The sequence below is a fragment of the Colletotrichum fioriniae genome (genome assembly GCF_027942845.1).
Source record: "Colletotrichum fioriniae strain IMI 355084 chromosome Unknown scaffold_4, whole genome shotgun sequence".
NCBI lineage: Eukaryota > Fungi > Ascomycota > Sordariomycetes > Glomerellales > Glomerellaceae > Colletotrichum > Colletotrichum fioriniae.
In genome coordinates this window covers 3,471,074-3,490,089 of record NW_027076840.1, presented here as the reverse complement: position 1 = coordinate 3,490,089, position 19,016 = coordinate 3,471,074, and the positions used below count along the sequence as shown (strand labels likewise).

At 41.8% G+C, this 19,016-nt stretch overlaps 3 protein-coding genes across 3 annotated transcripts; 2 read left to right on the top strand and 1 right to left on the bottom strand.

Moving 5' to 3' along the window:
- Positions 1-5,209: 5,209 nt before the first annotated feature.
- FIG4 (phosphatidylinositol-3,5-bisphosphate 5-phosphatase) lies at positions 5,210-8,238 on the top strand (the record flags this gene model as incomplete). The annotated part of the gene is made up of 3 exons (XM_053196508.1): positions 5,210-6,158; positions 6,220-6,320; positions 6,376-8,238. The coding sequence occupies 3 exons, from the start codon at positions 5,210-5,212 to the stop codon at positions 8,236-8,238; spliced, it is 2,913 nt and encodes a 970-aa protein (XP_053045909.1).
- Positions 8,239-10,738: 2,500 nt separating this feature from the next.
- CCA1 (CCA tRNA nucleotidyltransferase, mitochondrial) lies at positions 10,739-12,489 on the bottom strand (the record flags this gene model as incomplete). Its single annotated transcript, XM_053196509.1, has 3 exons — positions 10,739-11,007; positions 11,073-11,594; positions 11,694-12,489. 3 exons carry the CDS (start codon positions 12,487-12,489, stop codon positions 10,739-10,741), a joined length of 1,587 nt encoding a protein of 528 aa, XP_053045910.1.
- A 4,619-nt stretch (positions 12,490-17,108) lies between these two features.
- Positions 17,109-17,936, top strand: N0V96_004765 (uncharacterized protein; the record flags this gene model as incomplete). The annotated part of the gene is made up of 2 exons (XM_065757209.1): positions 17,109-17,442; positions 17,518-17,936. The coding sequence occupies 2 exons, from the start codon at positions 17,109-17,111 to the stop codon at positions 17,934-17,936; spliced, it is 753 nt and encodes a 250-aa protein (XP_065614422.1).
- Positions 17,937-19,016: the final 1,080 nt, after the last annotated feature.

The window sequence follows — 19,016 nt, the reverse complement described above, 5'->3', positions numbered from 1 at the left end:
ATAAATATTATAATTTTATAAAATAGTAAAACTTAAAAAAGTTATTATAATACTATAAGTAAAGGGAAATAGCTCTTTATTTAATACTAAGAATATATTTTATAAAGAATTATTCTAATTAAAATACTTAAATAATAAATATTTTTAATATTTTTTATATAAAAAAAATAGTTATTTCTATTTACGAAGATATAATAATTAACTTATTAAGGACGTTTATATTAATAATTAATTATTAAACTAGACGATTATATATTTTAATAAGATTTATAACTTAATATTTAAACTAAGCTTAGACTTCTTTATATAATATTAAAATAATAATAATATAATATAAACCGATTATAAGTACGATTAATATTAAATTTATTATATTCCTAAAGTATAAGTTTAAAAAGAACGATAAATAGAATAAGAAAAAATAATTAAGGAATAAAATATTAAAAAAATTAAAAAAAGCTAATTATAAAAGAACGATAAAAAGTAAATATTAAAAAATAAGTTCTTATACGTAACTAAATAATAATATAATATATACTTATTAATTAAACTTGTTATACGCGGATAATAATTATATACTATAATTAATAGCGGCGTATAAAGAAGTTTTATATTATTAAAAATAATAAATAAACTTAACTTATTATAAATATAAAAAAGATAACTTATATTAATTATAAATAGTAAAAAGGGAAAGAGTTAACTACGATAATAGATATATTAATTAAAAAACTATATACTTTTTAATATATATTAATAATTATAAAAATTAATTATAATATGATATTATAAAAATTAAAGATATTAACGTTATTTTAAAAATCTTATAATTATAAAAAATATAATTTATAAATATATTAAATTACTAACTAGGTTTAATAAGTAAATTTAGTTATTAAACGACTTAAAAAAAATAGGTTTAAATAAATTTATTATAACTTTTAAAAAAAAATAAAAAAATATAATATATAATTTTTATTAAGATAGTAAAAAGCTTTAAAAAGTTTATATTTAATATAAATAATTAAAATTAGAACGACTTTAAATTATATTTAAAGAATATTAAAAATATATAAAACTATTTATAAAACTTAAAAAAATAGGATTATTAAAATATAATAATTAGGATATAAAAATCGAACTTAAAAAAAGAATATAACTTAAGTTCTTTTTTATATACCCTATAAACTAAAAAAAATAAGATTATTTTAATAAATATATTAATAAAAAAACTTAAAAAAGGATATATTTAACTCTTAAAATCCCCCGTAAAATTACTCTTATTTTTTATATTAAAAAAAATAAAAAATAAAACTAAAACCTATTATTAATTATAAAAAACTTAACGAAATTATAAAAAAAATTACTATCTTTTATTACTTATTATTAAACTTAAAGATTTATTTTATAAAGCTAATTAGTTTATTATAATAAACTTTAAAAAAAAATATTTAATTAAATCCGAATTAAAAAAAGAAATAAATAAAAAATAATATTTTAAACTCGTAAAAAACTCTTTAAATATTTTATTATACCCTTTAAACTTATTAATATTTTAATAACTTTTAAATAATAATTAATTATATACTTAGGGAGTACGTTAATATCTTTATTATTATTTATATTAATAATATTTTTATCTTCTCTCCTAATTTTAAAATATATAAAAAGTATATTTATATAATATTTTAAAAAACTTTAAAATACTAAACTATATACTAAACCCTTTAAATATAAGTTTTATATTTAGAAAATAAACTTCCTTAAATATATTATTATACTAAGATAAATCTATATATAAACTTTAAAAAATAAAAGTAGTTAAGGACTAGCTTATATTATAAAATATTAAAGATATATAAAGATTTTTAAAATTTATTAATTTCTATTAATAATTCCTTAAGGACTATACTAATATTATTATATAATTAAGGACTACGTAATTTATAAAAAAAATAAAAAAAGCCCGTATAAACTATATAATAAGCTATAATTATTATACCTACTTATAAAAAATATAATAATTAATTTTATAAGACTTTATTATTAAATTATTAAAATTTAAAAAACTACTTACGAATATATAGTATAATAATATTTTAGTTATAGTTAATTAATTTACTAAGTTCGCTTATTTTATACCCTATAAAAAAAGCTAGTAATATAAAAGAATTAGTATATACGTTCTTTAAAAAATATTATTACTATTTATAATATATTAAAAAAATTTATTTTTAATGAAAATATTCTATTTATTTTAAAATTTTAAAAATCCCTAATTTCGTAACTTAGTATAAATTATAAATTATTAACCGCTTTTTATTTATAAATTAATAGTTAAATAAAAAAAATTAACCAGATTTTTTAAAACATACCTCTAATATTATATAAATTATAATTAAAATAACTAAGTAATATTATTATTAATAACCTAATTTATATATAATAATATAATTAGTAAAAATATAAAGAGAATCCCTGTTCTATTTAAATTATAAATACTAGTTAATAATATATAGAAAAATATAATAAGGACTATAAGCTATTAAAATAATAGTAAATATAATAGAAACTCTGAGAAATCTAAAAAAATTATTTTTAGATTTTAAATTTATATATTAATATATAAAAAAAACACGTAAATAGATTAAAAGATTAAAGATTAATTTTTAAAAAGGGAAAGATAGTACTTATTTCTTTTTATTATAATATTAAAATAAAATAACTAAGTAATAAATTAAATTATAAAAAAAACTTAGACTTTTTTTAAAATTATTTAAAAAGTTTTGAAATATTAACTATAAACTAAGATTCTTAAATATAATAAAAGTATTATTTAGTTTTTTTATATTTTATTTTTCACTAATACCTAAAGGGTTTATATATAAAAAGATTATATTATTATAGAAAGCTAAATAAATTAAAAGTACAAAGTTAAATAAATTATTAATTATAAAATTAAAAACGAAATATAAGAATTCTTAATTAAATAGAAACGAATTATAAATATAAAGAAAAATATATAAGAACTATATAATAACTTTTTAGAATATATAAAAACTTTTTAAATAATTATTAGAAAAATAGTTAAGCCCTTAAAAGGCTCGTTTATAGTTAAAAAAACTTAAATTTATAAAATTAGTACTAAAAGAAGGACTAATTAGTCTTTATTTAAAGCACCCTAAGTAACTAAGTCCTTTTATAATACGTATTATTTATATTTTTAAAAGACTTTTCTTTTATTTTTTATTCTTTAACTAATTATATTTTATAATAAATAAAATTAGAACTACGCTTTTTTAAAAACCCGCTTTTATTTTTTTTAAATAAAATAAATAATTTAAAATAATTATTAATTAAGTTTATAATACTTTTTAAAGCCTTTTTAGCCTCTTATTTTTTTATATTTTTACTTTTTTTTATTCCCTAAAATAATAATTTATTATAATAAGTTAGTATTATAATAAACTTAATAAAATAAAATAAAACTTATAAATATTTATTATATTATTATTATTATAATTTAATAAACTATAAATAATATACTTATTATAGTACTTAGAATTAAATAAGTTTATTTTATATATATAATTATATTAAAAAAGAATATAGTATTACGTTATAACCCCCATACTTTATAAAAATACTAAGAGCTTAATAATTATACTTAATTTTATTATAATAAGTTTTATAAGAATTAGATTTTTTAAATATAATTTAATATAATATTAGGATATTACGGAAATAAAATTTAATAAACCTTAACTTAAGTTATAACTACTTATTTATAAATTTATAAAACTAAATTTTTTAAAAAGAAAAGCTAATATTATAACTTAATATATATAACTAATTTAAAAACTAATTTACTAACCGTAGTAGTTATAATATATTATATATATAAATAAAATAAGAATATAACTACTTTTTTATAAAATAAAAAAAATTATAAAATAAGTTATATATTAATAAAATAAGAATTATTTTAGATTAAAATAATTTAATATAACTTAGAGATTAAATAATTATTTTAAATTAAATTAATTAAAAATAACTTAAAAATTAAAAAAATATATTTAAAAAATAAGATTTATATATAAAATAAGCTCGAACTAAGCTTAAGAATAAACTTTTTATAACTTCTTTAATAATTAACTTAATATTAGATTTTATAATTATTTTTAATTATTTTTATTAAAAAACTTTTTAATAAGATTATAATTAATTATTAAAGCCTTATTTATTTTATAATTTATAAATATAGCTTTAGGGAAGTTATTTATAATTATAATACTATTTATTTAGTTATCGTAGCTTTAATTTTTATTAATATACTTATTATAACTAACTAGCCGTAATAAGAGTTATTTAATATTATTAAAACTAAGGTAATCTAAGTAGAAAAGGGGGTTATTAATATTAAAAAATAAAAATATATACTAAGAAAGTATTTATATAAAAGGGGGTAGATTACGTAAATAATAATATAATAATTATAAAAAAACTAAATATAATATATAAATATATTAAATAATTTAAAATATTTTTTAAAAAAGAGGTTAATAAGTAATTCTAATTAATTTTATATAATATAGCTTAATTAGTTTATATAAATAATAAGAGAGTATTTAAAAATAGCCCACTTGCTATAATAGCCCTGCTCTGCTATATAAATACGTTAGTAAAAGTATTAATTAATATTATATATTAGTACTATATAAATAATATTAAAAATTATTCTAATAGTTAATAAAAGTAGAACTTTAAAATAAATAATAAATAATATAGCTTTAGTAAAGTACTATATTAAGGGGATTTATTAATATTATATTTTAATATTATATAAAAAATACTAAGAACTATTTAAGCAATTAATAAACATAAAATAATTAAAATAAATAATTAAAATAAATAATTTAAACAAATACTAAGTAAGAAATAACTTAAGTAACTAGTTAAGGTAGAACTAGTAAATAAATAATTTTAATTAGAAAAAGGGGTAAAAAAGATATTTAACTTAAATAATTTCTAGTGCTGTATTTGTAAGTAGTTTCCTGCTTGGCTTCTGTGACGTTACGCGCTTGGAGCTCTGTTCGGATAGCAAGCGCTCCTAGCAATCCCGAATTTCCGTATCGCTGTATGCGCCTTCCCGACGAATAGGCAACTTGCCCATCGTAGTCCTCGATAGGGATGCGCAACTCATTTCAAGATGGCCGCAAGATCGGCATCCCGCGATTCGAACCCTCCCATGCCCTTTACCGGCGATGCTGACAAGGGTAAATCCAGCCGAGATCTTTCACCAGTATTTCCACTTCTTAACAACGACGAAACGGCGAAAGCTCTATCCTCTGATGCTGCGATGCAAAACCGTGCCGGCGAAGATGATGTCGACGAGGAGCCCGCGGTCGCAAAGCCCTTTGTCAGAACGTCAAGTCCTGACTCTGCCGCCCGGGCGGCGGACGCTTATGATGAAAAGGGTCCCGATCGCCTCGATCGCAAGATGCATAAATTCAGCCTTTATGAGACTGCCACGCGGTACTATATTGTCGGGGGAGACGTGACGGAGAAGCGTTACCGCATTCTCAAGATTGAAAGAACAACCGACGACTCGGAGCTCAGCATTACGGACGACAAGATCATCTACAGCCAAAAAGAGATGAACCAGCTGTTGGACACGATCGATGACGGCAATAAAGGCACGGGCGGCATCAAGCTGCGATGCACTGCTTGGGGCTTGCTGGGTTTCATCAAGTTCACTGGACCATACTACATGCTCCTAATCACGAAAAAGAGCACAGTGGCCATGATCGGGGGACATTATATCTACCAAGTTGATGGTACGGAGCTGGTGCCGCTGACGCCGAACCGATTCAAGGCGGACGTTCGCAACACTGAAGAGTCCCGGTTCTTGGGTATACTGAACAACCTGGACCTGACCAGGTCGTTCTACTACAGCTATTCGTACGATATCACCCGTACAATGCAGCATAATCTAACGAGGGAACGCGAAGCGCTTGCGCGTGGGCTCCCAGGGACCATGGATGACTTCAATGGCATGTTCGTTTGGAACAGCCATCTCCTGCAACCGGCCATGAAAGCGCTCAAGGATCCCTTCGACTGGTGCCATCCCATCATCCATGGCTACATTGACCAAGCTGGTGAGCACTCCCAAATGCCACAACCAAACTTACTAGACACCCAACTGACTGCGCTTCGTAGCCTTATCAATTTACGGACGCACTGCATATATTACTATTATCGCTCGGCGATCTCGTTTCTTTGCTGGCGCAAGATTCCTCAAACGAGGCGCCAACGACCTCGTGAGTTTGTCCAACTAGTATGGAAGAAGTATTATGGCTGACACTTTGTGAATAGGGTTACGTGGCAAATGATGTCGAGACGGAGCAAGTAGTCTCGGAAGCTCTGACAACTTCGTTCCATGCTCCAGGGCACAGGCTCTTCTCCAGCCCGCAGTACACTTCGTATGTCCAGCACCGGGGAAGCATTCCCCTGTATTGGACACAGGATAATACGGGCGTGACACCAAAACCCCCCATTGAGCTAAACCTCGTTGATCCATTCTACAGTGCTGCCGCTCTTCATTTCGATAACCTTTTCGAGCGCTACGGCGCTCCCATTTATGTGCTGAATCTCGTCAAAGCGAGAGAACGGACGCCGCGAGAATCCAAACTGCTGCTGGAGTATACAAATGCAATCAACTATCTGAACCAGTTCTTACCAGAAGGTCGCAAAATCATCCACAAGGCGTGGGATATGAGCCGAGCGGCGAAGAGTCGTGACCAGGACGTTATAGGTACTCTGGAGCGCATCGCTGAGGACGTCGTCACCACAACCGGATTCTTCCATGACGGCGACGGCAAGGTGTACCCTACCAGCGTTCAAAACGGTGTGGCCCGAACCAACTGTATAGACTGTCTTGACCGAACCAACGCCGCACAATTCGTCATTGGAAAGAGGGCCCTAGGCCACCAGCTTCATGCACTTGGCATCCTCGAAGACACCTCTATCAACTATGACACAGACGCTGTTAATCTCTTCACCCACATGTATCACGATCACGGTGACACCATTGCTGTGCAATATGGCGGCTCCCAGCTTGTCAATACCATGGAGACATACCGCAAGATAAACCAGTGGACGAGCCACTCTCGCGACATGATCGAGAGCTTTAAGAGGTATTACAACAACTCTTTCCTAGATGGGCAGCGCCAAGAGGCGTACAACCTCTTCCTTGGCAACTACATATTTGCCCAAGGGCAGCCAATGCTGTGGGACCTTGCGACTGACTACTACCTTCATCACGCGGACCCGCGAGCTTGGTCCGAAAAGACGAAGCGAGACTACATCAATTGGTATACTGCAGACAACTTGCAGGAAAGAAGTTTCCCACCTTACATGCCACCCCCAGGTGAAGCAAAGAACAAGCCAGTGTCTCACTTTGATGATTACTGGGTTGAATACTATCGCCCCTCCACGCTCTCGTCATTTCTTAAAATGTTTCCCTACAAAATGAACTCGACCATCAAGTACATACCCTTCAAATCCACGCAAGATGGACGGTATGACCTGAGTCCTTTCCGGGTTCGCAACGAGACGGATATGGACGCCCATGAGAAGAAGAAACCCAAGAAAGAGGTGACAATCGTCGATCCGCAAGACTTGAAGTCCCCCCGGGACATTGACGCTGCATCGGTCATGTCAGACCGTACGGCAGGTGGGAAGGGGATTTCCATCCACCGCTGGCTCCAGCCAATGCAGGACAGAGTGACTGGGCACCATGGAATTATGAAAGAGACCCATGCGGAACCCCAAGATCCGTCAAAGATCAAGCCCACGGCCCAGGAGAAGACCAAAGCGGCCCAATGGACCTTCACGAAGGCCGTTAGTGAGTCTCTCAATCCATCAGTCAGCCAGCAAGAGGCCGAGGACTATGAACGGTACATCAGCCATCCCCAAAACCTGCCGCTGGTAGTTTCGGCCGAGACGATCCAGGCAGAAAACCAATCTGAGTATTCGCACTATGTCCAGAGCAGTGAGCAAAGTGACGCAATAACGTCTGTCGGCACCGAGGAGGATATCGCTGTATACGCGGAGCTCCTGAAGGTTGGCAGCAATCCTCTAACCGTCACTGAGGAGGATGCTCAGAAGAAGCGATACAAGGCCTATAGGAAATGGCTTCGAGGCAAGTCGTTCTTCAAGCAGCAGCCACTTGATTGAGGTCACCCGCGCTCTTGTCTTCACCTACCACCACCGGCCTATCCTCCTGGTCTCCAAACAAGTCTTCGAGCCTAGGCTCCGCAGCCAGCAATTTCGATATGTAAGGCTTCAGAAGCAGATCAGACGCTGCAAAGATGGCGCGCAATATGGGCACAAGTATGGAGACTTCAGCTAAGGCTTCTTTGGTCGCTGCGTTCCCCGGCCTGCTCCTATGCTCAGCAAGCATGTTCAACCAGCAAACGCTGATCGATCTAAGCACTTCGCCTGCATGTGTTTTGTCTGAAATTCTCGGCCAGCAATTCACCATGACGGCACCGAATGCCTGCGCGGCCGCCTGTATGCTGCTAGGATGAGAAGCGAGGAAGGGGTCCGTCATGATTGCAGAAACCATAGACAAGAGCTCCTATGTGAAAGTCAGCAGTAGAGCTATCGCGCTGGAGACATGTGGAGTTGCCTTCAAATGTGCCGTGGCAAGAAAGCCGAGTTCATTGATGATAGAGGTCGTTTGTCGAGCAAGTAGTTGAACAATTCCAACATAGTCGGACGCCTGCCAGTAGCCCATAAAAACCCCTTCCCTAAGCAAACGAGTAAGAAGTCGATTTTTTTTGTCTATGTCCCCCGCTCCAGGAAACTGAATTCTGGCAAGCTGGATGATTGCACTATATGCCGGATCAAGTAGTAGGAGGGACTCTGTCTCGGGCGTTAGAGTTGGCAGGGATAGTAAAGAGGGGAAGACGGATTGTTCAAAAATGTCACCCAGACCGGTCTGAACGAGGACCTTGCCTGGGCATTTGGCGAGAAAGTCGCCTAGAATAGCTAGACCGAGTGCTTTGAATTTCGTGTCTGGGTCGTCTAGGAGAGCGAGGAGAACTGGAGTGAATAATGGCCAGCTTTTTTCGACAAGCACATCCTGTAAAAAACTACTGGTTAGCTGTCCATTCCAGCTAGGATCATGACTACTTGATGGTGGAAGTGTGACCGACATCGGATTGTTCCACAGCCCAGGAAAAAACGGTAATGGCATGCGTTTGAGTGGTTTTCCAAGGCTTCGCATCATCGGTATTAGCGGAAACACCAGGAGTGGACTGGTCCTGACTGTTGTCGGCGAAATGAGCTTTCCTGCCGGTGGAAGTGAGGCGACTAGAGCTTGTCCGAGAGAAGATGGGTCGAATAAAACCCTCCAACACTACTGAGCTGATGAATGCCTGCTTGTGGACATCCTCCAAAGAATGCCGCAGGATCTCTCTGGCATAAAGCTCTGCATTGGCGGTCGTCCAGGTTCTCTTGCAGTCGGTGTATGCAGCGATAAGAATAAGACACTGATCGTCAAAGGATGGAGAAAATCTGACGACAAGGCTTCTCAAGATATCCAACGCCTGCTCGGCTAGAGCTGGGTCAGTGTTCAACAGCGAGCCAGAAGAGTTGCTCAGTAATCCCAGCGCATGGCTAGAAAGCTGTGCGATAGACTCTTGATCTTGTGACCCTTGGTCGATGCGGTCGGCATTTCTGAGACAGAGTGAAAGAGCGCTGAGAGTGTGTATTTGTGGCTGTTGGGGTTTTAATGAGCAACCTGTGTAAGACGAATTAGATGGGTGAGTATGCCGAACCCACCAAATGCTCGACCTCCGATAAGTCTCGTGCGAGGTCTGTAAGAGTGTATCGTTCTGGTAGATCTGTGGCTCATGTCAGCTTCCAACGTCTAATGAAGCACTGCCTTAGTCGTCGCGGGTAGAATCCAGACCTTTGTCGACGTTGAACTCAAGAGAGCTGGACGTAGCTCGTTGCAGGGCCTCGACTACGTCGGAGAGCATAGCGGGCACTGGTGAGACCAAATGAGCGTGGACGATCGAGATGGGACAGAGAGCTTGATGCAGTTGTGTTCACTTGTCTACAGATCGTATGACAGGTCCTGTTCTGAGTAAGCTGGAAGGACGAGAGAGATCGGAATTTTGACCTCGCCCGCCTGAGTAAGGTAGGTGATTAACCGTTAACGGTCGTTGACGGGAGAGCAAGTGTCTCTCTGATTCTTAGCAACAAGATTAAGCGGGCACAGTGGGAGTGGAATTAGTGCGTGCGGCCTTTGGATTGGAAATCGCCCGAGTTTTTACAATAGGTACATAGTAGGATGCACTATAGCGCACTGTGCAGGCTACCTTACTCCAACGTGCTCTGATCGAGTGTAGGCAGTCGGGCAGTGGAGGACCGCCGCATTGAAAACGAGATGAATAGACAGCAAATATGCCTCCTCGGAACAGAATGTGATGGCGAAGACTTTTGGTAGCACTTTCCCTGCAGCTTCAAGAAGCAAGTGGTCTATTTGGGTATTTCAAGTCGGTACCCTCCAGGCAATATTGCCTTGCCTGAGACAACCTCTCCTCGTCGTTACTCCATTGTTGATTGGTTTTCGTCTAGCACTGCCCAAAACAATCGAAGTCTTCGCCCGATGTATATTGCAAAGCCCCCGTCCTCAAGGGCCTTCTGCCCAGTACAGATGGGTTCATCATGTGGGAAGCCCCTTGATCCCCAGCTCAACTGCTCGCCGTCGCACCTCTTCAATGGCCCCTGCCGGCTCGGTCTCGTCTGGGTGACGAAGTTGCCAAGCGACACAAATATCCAAGGCCTGGCCCATCCACTTGCCGGGCCGGACACCGAGTTCTTTTCCCAGCAATCGGCCGTCCACCAGGCGGGTCAGCGAAGGTGCGTCCATGACGTCCAAATCAGCGAGGTGATCCAGGAACTTCTGCCATCCCGAGAGAAACTCTGCTCTGTCTGTGGCGGAATAAGTAATTTTTCCCGGGACAAGGTAAGGAGAGTGCAGAAATGGGGTTACCTACCAGTAGTTGAATCAGGTGGCAACTTTTCAATGGCCTCGACAAGTAAGGTATAGAGTACCTGGACTCGCCAGTGGCCTCCATGGCTGTCCCATTTGCGAATCGCCATACCAACGGTGCCCCTTTCGATAGCCCTAGATTTCCCGGCACCAAAGTTTCGCTTCAGACTAAGGATCTCGGCGCGGTGCCGATATGCTGCAGTAATAACATCGCAAAGCTTGTTGGGGGCCTTGATACCTTCTCGGGCAACCAACGTAGTCAGAGGCACAGTTCCCCGGGCCTTTGGTAATGGTACTTCCTCGGTTATGTGGGAGTATGGGATAACTGCAGCCAAATTCCAAGCAAAGTATGCAGCTTCGTCGGATGTGACGAGAACGTCATAGATTAATTTCGGGACCTTGTCATGAGCGAGCCTATCAAGGAGATCGTAGGCCAGTTTCCACTTGGAGAGATCTGGTGACGGGTGACCGCTGTCACTGGAATCCGTGAAGATGGCCTCGTACAGGTTGAGAGTTCGAACCAGGTCTAGAGACATGCGTGGGTTCTTACCTGCTCCAGCAGAAAGCCAAACAAGTCAGTTCACCGAATTCCCATACCAAAAGAATTAAACATAGACAGACGAACCCTTCAGCATCTTTTCCATCTCGACACCAACCCTCTCACGGCTGATTTTAAGCTTTAGAGCGTCTAAAACTTGGGGGTCGGCCATGACTGCAGTGGCAGCAGGGTCGATCGAAAAGTCAAGACGACTGGCGAAGCGTAGCAACCTCAGGACTCTGAGAGGATCGTCTGTAAAGGTTTGGAAAGGCTCCATGGGTGTGCGGATCAGGCGAGACTTCATGTCTGTGAGTCCTCCGGTCAGATCTTCGACCAGGCCGGTGTGCAAATTGTAAAAGAGGGCGTTAATGGTGGCATCGCGGCGTAGAGCATCTTCCTCGGCAGTGCCGAACTCCATTGTAGGGTTGCGACTGTCCTGAGTGTACGTCTCCTTGCGTAAATTAACAAAGTCAACGTCCAGACCAAACATACGGGTAGTCGCTGTCTCGAGATGTTTCGACTTATCGGGATTCGCAGCAATCCTGTGGAGGCTGCCCATATCATCGGGACCAATGTTGTGCTTCTTTGTATGCTCCTCTAGAGCACAGTAGTCGCGCAGCTCCAGACTAAAGGCATAGCCGGTCATGGCATTGATGGCGGTATCAATATCGTGAGACTCTATGCCAAGGAGTTTATCACGAACCCAGCCTCCAGCCCATCGAAGGACAAGAGGCTCAGGTGAACGACCGACTCCATCGATAAAGGCAGCAACGTCAACCAAAAGATCCCTCAATTGCTTCTCCTTGGGAGTAAGACTGAGTGTTGGGGGGACATTCGCAGTGGTGAAGTTGCTCATAGACGAGGCAGTAACAGAGGTTGTCATCTTGGACGGCGAAAACGCAGACGGGCGACCCACAAACGTGTCAAAGTTTCTCTTCATGAGGTAAGGGTACAAGGATGCACGCGGCACCGAGCAGCGGTTCCAGGTCAAGACAGATCGAGGTCGAGCACAGGCACGTAGCATGACACGACAGGCCTGGCAGTTGGAAGGTGTCGAGTCCACGGATGCGCCAATGCAGGAAGTCGAGGGGTAGAACGTGCGCCGCGTTGAACCATGGGCCGTGATCCTTGAGTTTCGAGATAAACTCCTTCTGGTCTCACTCCAGAAGCAGCTCTAGCTTGACTAGCTAGGGTGGTGGTGGTAGCAGTGGTGATGGAGGCGGAGGCGCAGGCGCAAGCGCGGTTGCATGAGGTATGGCAAGGGCGCAGCACAGGCCTTGAGGCAAGCAGCCTGGGTCCCAGGATCGTCAAAGGGAGTCGATGAATGGTGGGTTGGTGTTGTGGATACAGCTCGAGTTGCAAGACCGCACTGGGGTTTGAGGTAACGGTGAGCTCAAGATGAAAAGTCGATACGAGTAGCTGGTGCGCGGTTAGCTGATGGATAGTAAGGTTAGGGCAAGGCGTCGGGGCGATGAGATGAGACAGGTCACGACAAGTTGAGATGCGTAGAGCGAAGAAGAATGAGTCAAAGCATGAAGGCCAGGATTCGGTGTCGAGAAATTGGTCATCAGGGACAAATGATATGAATGTGATTAAGACTTTGGCTTGAACTACAAGCTCGTCTTGGAAGGGGTAATGTATGATTTACTCATGTAAGCCAGAGACGAGTCTTTTGGATTTTGACTCACAACTTGCCACGGGTACCTAGCCAGCCGATGTCCTGTAATTGGACCAACTGACTTGGTGTTTGCTCGGAATTCGCCAAAGTTGATAGTAAGTAAGGTAGGTAGAGAAAGGAAGTAATCAGTGTGCCGTGCACCGGCGAAAACCTGGCTCTGGCAGGCAGTGGTGATGTACAATGAGTCTTCGCTGAGGCAGGCACACAGCACGCAGCATGCAGGCACGGGCAATTGGGAATGACCTTCCAAGGTAAGGTAAGAAAGGTACCTCAGTTATCACCCATGACCCCACAAATGTGTTTACATAAGGCATATTGCGGGTGTGATTATGTAATATATAGATCCGAGTTGACGTCGTTTCAAAGTATATCCGCACGTTTCTTCATTTTACTTTACAACCTTACCTGGTCAACCTATCTTTGGCTATTGTTATAACAAACTTCCTGTGTCATCTGATTCGTCCAAGGATAAGGCTCGCGCGGACAGAGATGGGGTTGTGGAATGCCCAACTGGTTGCAAGACCAAGTTTTCCACACTGCTGCCCCTCTGTCAAGACATGGCGACGTGGAGGTCGGGCATCGTCACTACGGATACCGCCCAGTGCACCTGGGGTCTTAAGGGCCTCTTGTGGGTAACCAAAACACACCGTCGCCTTCAGCCCCAAACAGACGACCATCACTTAGCGATACGACGTCTAGCGGACCTGAATTCTATGCAAGGCTGGGACACCGCGATGGAACTCCATCTCCGTCCATGGCTTGCCAGGAGCAGATCCAGACCTCTTCCTGTTTGACTAGTTGGGAGATTTTCCCCAGGGGGTTGCATGATCGTGGCAGAAGGTTGGCCGAGATTGGCTTAGCTTCCGCTCGCTACGTTCCCGTCCATCTTTAACCTTGATTATTCTTCCATTCCGTTTGATCAGCCGCTGGCACTACCTAACTGTATCTGGGTGTATAAGCACAGGAAAATACCGTCGCCAGCCCGTCCCCTTTAGGTTGGCTCACGAGGATTTTGCATCCATCACACCATGGTTGTCACCGGCGGGCGGATCGATCCGAGGCATCTCTATCTCCTCTCTGGTGAGCAAAGGCCAACGGGATCGATTCCATAGCTCTGCTGCACACAGGGGAAACGCCCATGCGATTGGCCCCGCAACCATGGGGTTTGACAACTTTGTTTCATACAACATCGGTGCGCAGCCCACGTCGCCTGTTCCAAACGATGCCTGTCTCACTAGGTTCGCCGCCCTTGGCAACTACCCACCTTGCCTGGTATCCTGCTACGTTTGCCGTTACTCATCTTTCGGTCCATCTTGAAACTAATTACACTGAATTGTTAACCTACTGTCTAGTCAGCGGCTTCAATCTTCGAAAGCATCTCGTCCGTTGGTCGGTGGGGGCTGACAGCACAAGCAAGTGGCAAAGGCTCATCTCAGACTTCATCTTATTGTTAGTAACCGCGGCGGTATTTCTAGCTCCAACGGCTATCTTTTCTGTGAGGCCCGGTAGGATCACCAAGCCCGTCTCTGCCCCGTGGCGTGTCGCTGTTACATCACAGGAATCGTCTTCCTAGAACCCCAGCCTATCGTAAACGAATCCAACTGCAAAGGATGGGATTTGAAGCTGCCTCTATGCACGTATGGCTTGCTCTCGCATCGATATGCTGCACGTGATAGCCACCATTACGTGCAACCGACCTCGTCCAGCATGGCTACTGTTAGTCACTGGCCACTTAGTGTCAGTATGCATTTGCATGAGAGCACTTACCACTTCTCCTTATCACGAACATGGAACGACTACAACCTCCGTGTTTCTTTTCCCCTGAGTACGACAAGCAGGCCTCGTGGCTATGACTCAAAGACTGAAAGATGTCAGGACAGAAATAGCATGTTGAGGTGCTCTCGACACCCGCCATCCTCCACAGTAGCCTCTCTTTTGGCATCCATTCCTCTGCCTTGGTGGTCGTTGCTTGATGCTCGGTGCCCTCCGGGAACCCTGCGTCGTGTTAAGCGTTGAGAGGCTACAAGGTCATCGTCCCTTGCCATAGCTTTGACTTGTATTGAACCGCGCTACGGCGCTCTGCAGCCCAGGGCACAGTCGATTCTCGCGTATAGCAACCGGTTCTAACGCGTGTCCTACCATCGGCTGCACGATTTGCCGGTTTGCCAGCCGTTGGACCTGTGCGCGGCTCATACTCGACCCTTGGCTCGGCTCAGCCCGACTGGCTTGGGCAGAGAACGAGTGACTCGAATTCGTACTGCCTTGCCGGCTATCTGTGCGTGCGTGGTTCTCGCCGTTGTCTGCCGCAGCGGTTTGGCCCGTCTGCACATGTGCTCACTCTACAGCGTTGATCGACGGCGTCTCCCTTCATCTACTAATGCATCTGCTATACTGGCTTATGAGTGTCTACACAGGGTTATCCACGCCACGGCGGTAAATCATCTCTGCCCGTGCGTTCGTAGTTGACTCCAAGTTCAATCCCATTGGGCTGCCAACTCCCGGGCTCGTTCTTACATTTCCCCCTTGCAATAATCACGTCGTACCCCAGTGATCTGGATCCGGTTTGAACGCTCCCGCGCCGTGGATCGAAACAGCCGTACATCTCCGCATCAAACACGCACGAGGCATGGTCTTTGCTTGCCAGGTCGATCGCTACGGGCCTGAATACCACAGCCTTACCCCTAGTTGCCGTGTCACCTTACATAGCACCTTGCCTTCAGCTGGCTAGGCCGCCGTAATCCCCATGCTTGTCTTGGTCTTTAGAAACGGAAACAAGGCCGGCAAGATCCCTGTCGGGATCATATTGGTATTGTTGCATTCCGATGTAACTCGGCAGCAATCTTAAGCTAAATCATGTATCTTGTGACTCGCCGACTTGTGGGTCTCCTTCGTAGTCGATTTCACCCACGGTATGTTAGAGGACTTGCATCAACGGGCTGGCTCAGGGTGCATTCACAACATCGATCTTTGCTGTCTTCTCCTGAACGGGTCGAAAACCGTTCTCTGTCAGGTCGAGCTACTGCCTGTATCTGACCGACTAGAAGTACATGGACTGCAGAAATGCAGGTCATTCTCTTATGTATGGTACTCCTGTCGTTCGTACCTTGACCTGAGGTAGTGGATGGTGCATACGATCATTATGCACTCGTCAACCCCTTCAACACTAGTACATCTAAACTGGGTCGAAATAAGGTCGCGGGCTCGGACTTTTCCAGCTGACATTCGGCCACACCAACTCCGGAACCTTGCGGCCATCCCTGCTATGGTGGCCTCATGTTGCACACGCCCCTGGCCCGAGGTTCGCATGAGGCTCTGCTCGTGGCCTCGCCACAGCCCGACTTTGCGGATACAACTTCGAGTGAGCAACAACAACCGCGTGGAAGGTACTTCTGTGCATGTGCACGCTCCTTTGGGTGTAGTGATACCCCCCCAGGATCTCGCATTGAGGCTCTATTGCGAAAACATGTTTGGCTTGGCGGTTTAGGATGTCGGATGGAAATTCGACCACCGTCCTTTGAGTATCAGAGAAGAAGGCAGGAGAAGCACTCCGGATGCTCACTAAGGCGCGTGTTGGCAATGGGGTGCAGGATATGCGCGTCGTCTCGACATCAGACAGACATCCATCTACCGGTTGGGTACTCTCAACGGGGTACTGACAACCAAGGTATAAAGATGGTCTAATCTCCAGCCTCAATCCTCTCATAGTTTTCTTTCCCATCCAGCATTCAGCAGTCTTTTAGTTATCCGACCACTTCTCTCCTTCCAATCATTTGTATTGTATAATATATCCCTGCCGGCCAGGACTTACCTTCTCTCACATCACAATGTCTTCCATCAAGAGCATTTTCGCCATCGGCCTTTTGGCCACTGCCGACATTGTTGCCGGCCACGCTGCCATCATTGGCGCCACTGGTGATGCCGGCGGACAGGGAATGGCCCTCGGAATCGACTCCAGCACTCCCCGTGACGGAACACGTCGTGATCCCTTCCAGGCTGACAGCACTCGCTTCAAGGGCGAGGCTGCGGATACCTTCGGCGAGACTGTCGGAGCCGGCACTAACAACCTTGAGACCGGCACCAAGGCCATGATGGCCGAGACTGGCACCATGCTCCCCCCAGATCTCTGCCGGCGGTTCCGTCGACATGACCCTGCACCAGGTCAACGGTGACGGTGGTGGTGAGTTTTGGGCACACACTATCCTTTTACTTGGCACTTGACTGACACGTACAAAGGCCCCTACGACTGCATGATCAACGCCGATGCCACCGGAGCTTCGTGGACCAACATCAACGTTGTCACCACTCCTCCGGGCCAGAACTCCCGCAACCGTGATGGCGCCATGACCGACTTCCCCCTCAAGGCTGCCATCCCCGCCGATCAGACTTGCACTGGTACCGTCGCTGGCCAGAGCAATGTATGCTTGGTCCGTTGCCAGAACGCTGCCCGTGCCGGTCCCTTCGGCGGTATCGTTCCTGTCCAGATGGCTGGCACCACCACGCCCGCCGCTGCCCGCCGCAACTTGATGCTCGCCGTCAAGCGCTCCGATGAGCTCCTCAACAAGATGATTAAGCGTGCTCAAACCCCCTCAGCCGCACCCGAGGATGACGCTGCCTACCTGGCCGAGCTCCGCGCCGACGGCGAGGAGATTTAAATGCTCGTGTCTTCTGAGAGGATTTGGGACTACCACGAGGGTTAAAACAGAGATCCGTGGAGGCAGGATGGACAGGCGATGAAGAAAGGCTGTTAACTGATGCTGATGCTGATGCCTTTCACTTGTATCTGAGGTACCTGACTGTGTCTTAACACCCATAGTACACAATTACATTCTCTGATTGCTGCTCACCTTGGTGCCCTTTGATCTGTGAAGCGGTGGAATGGCGTGAATATGAATGTGTCTGTGTTGAGATTGTTTGTGCTCGCTTACAAACAGACGTGACAAGCATGAGAATGTAGTCTACTACGGTGAATGAATATGAGAATACGTGTGAAAGGGTTTCACTTATCACGTGTAGTGAGGTAACATTACATGAGAGAGGCGTGCGGAATGGAAATATGACAACATGGGCGTATAAAACCGACGAAGAGCCCAGACAGGATGACGGCGGGAACAGGGAGGGGCGACGTAGTAGTAGTAGATGCGGTATGAAGGAATCATAAAAGCCGGTCCCAATTCGAGTGGCTTAGTATTCATCTACCTCGGACTTCTGTCCACACCACCTTGCATCGAATCAACGGCTCACCGTGCTCTTAGTTGTTCTCGTCGGTGATCAATATTGTTTGCAATGAAGTATCATGTCCTGGTCTTGCTATTATCCCTCCTGTCGAGAACGTCTCCATGTTGAGGACTTTTTTGTGAAGCCTATCGCAGGCCAAGGCTTTTGATCTCAAGATGTTCTCTAGGGGCGGTCGAATCGCCCATATTGCGCGTGTCGGAAGTCTAGGGCTCCTAGTCAAGGGAGGGCACCGGGGAAGGAGAAGGTGCTGAAGAGAGGGGAATCCCAAAAGGGAAACATTGGAATCTCCCCGCAGTTCCCGAACTACCGGTTGAGCTGTGTGGCTGTGATTGGAGGCTTGTGTCGGATAGAGTAGAGTGAGGGAAGGGAAGGAATGAACACCTCAGTCTACCTTAACATGATGGACACGTAGAGTGAGGTACTTTCGCATTATCACTACCTACCTTAAGCAGTACTTTCTCATGCCTGAGGAAAAGTGCAAGGCCCTAATACAGAGT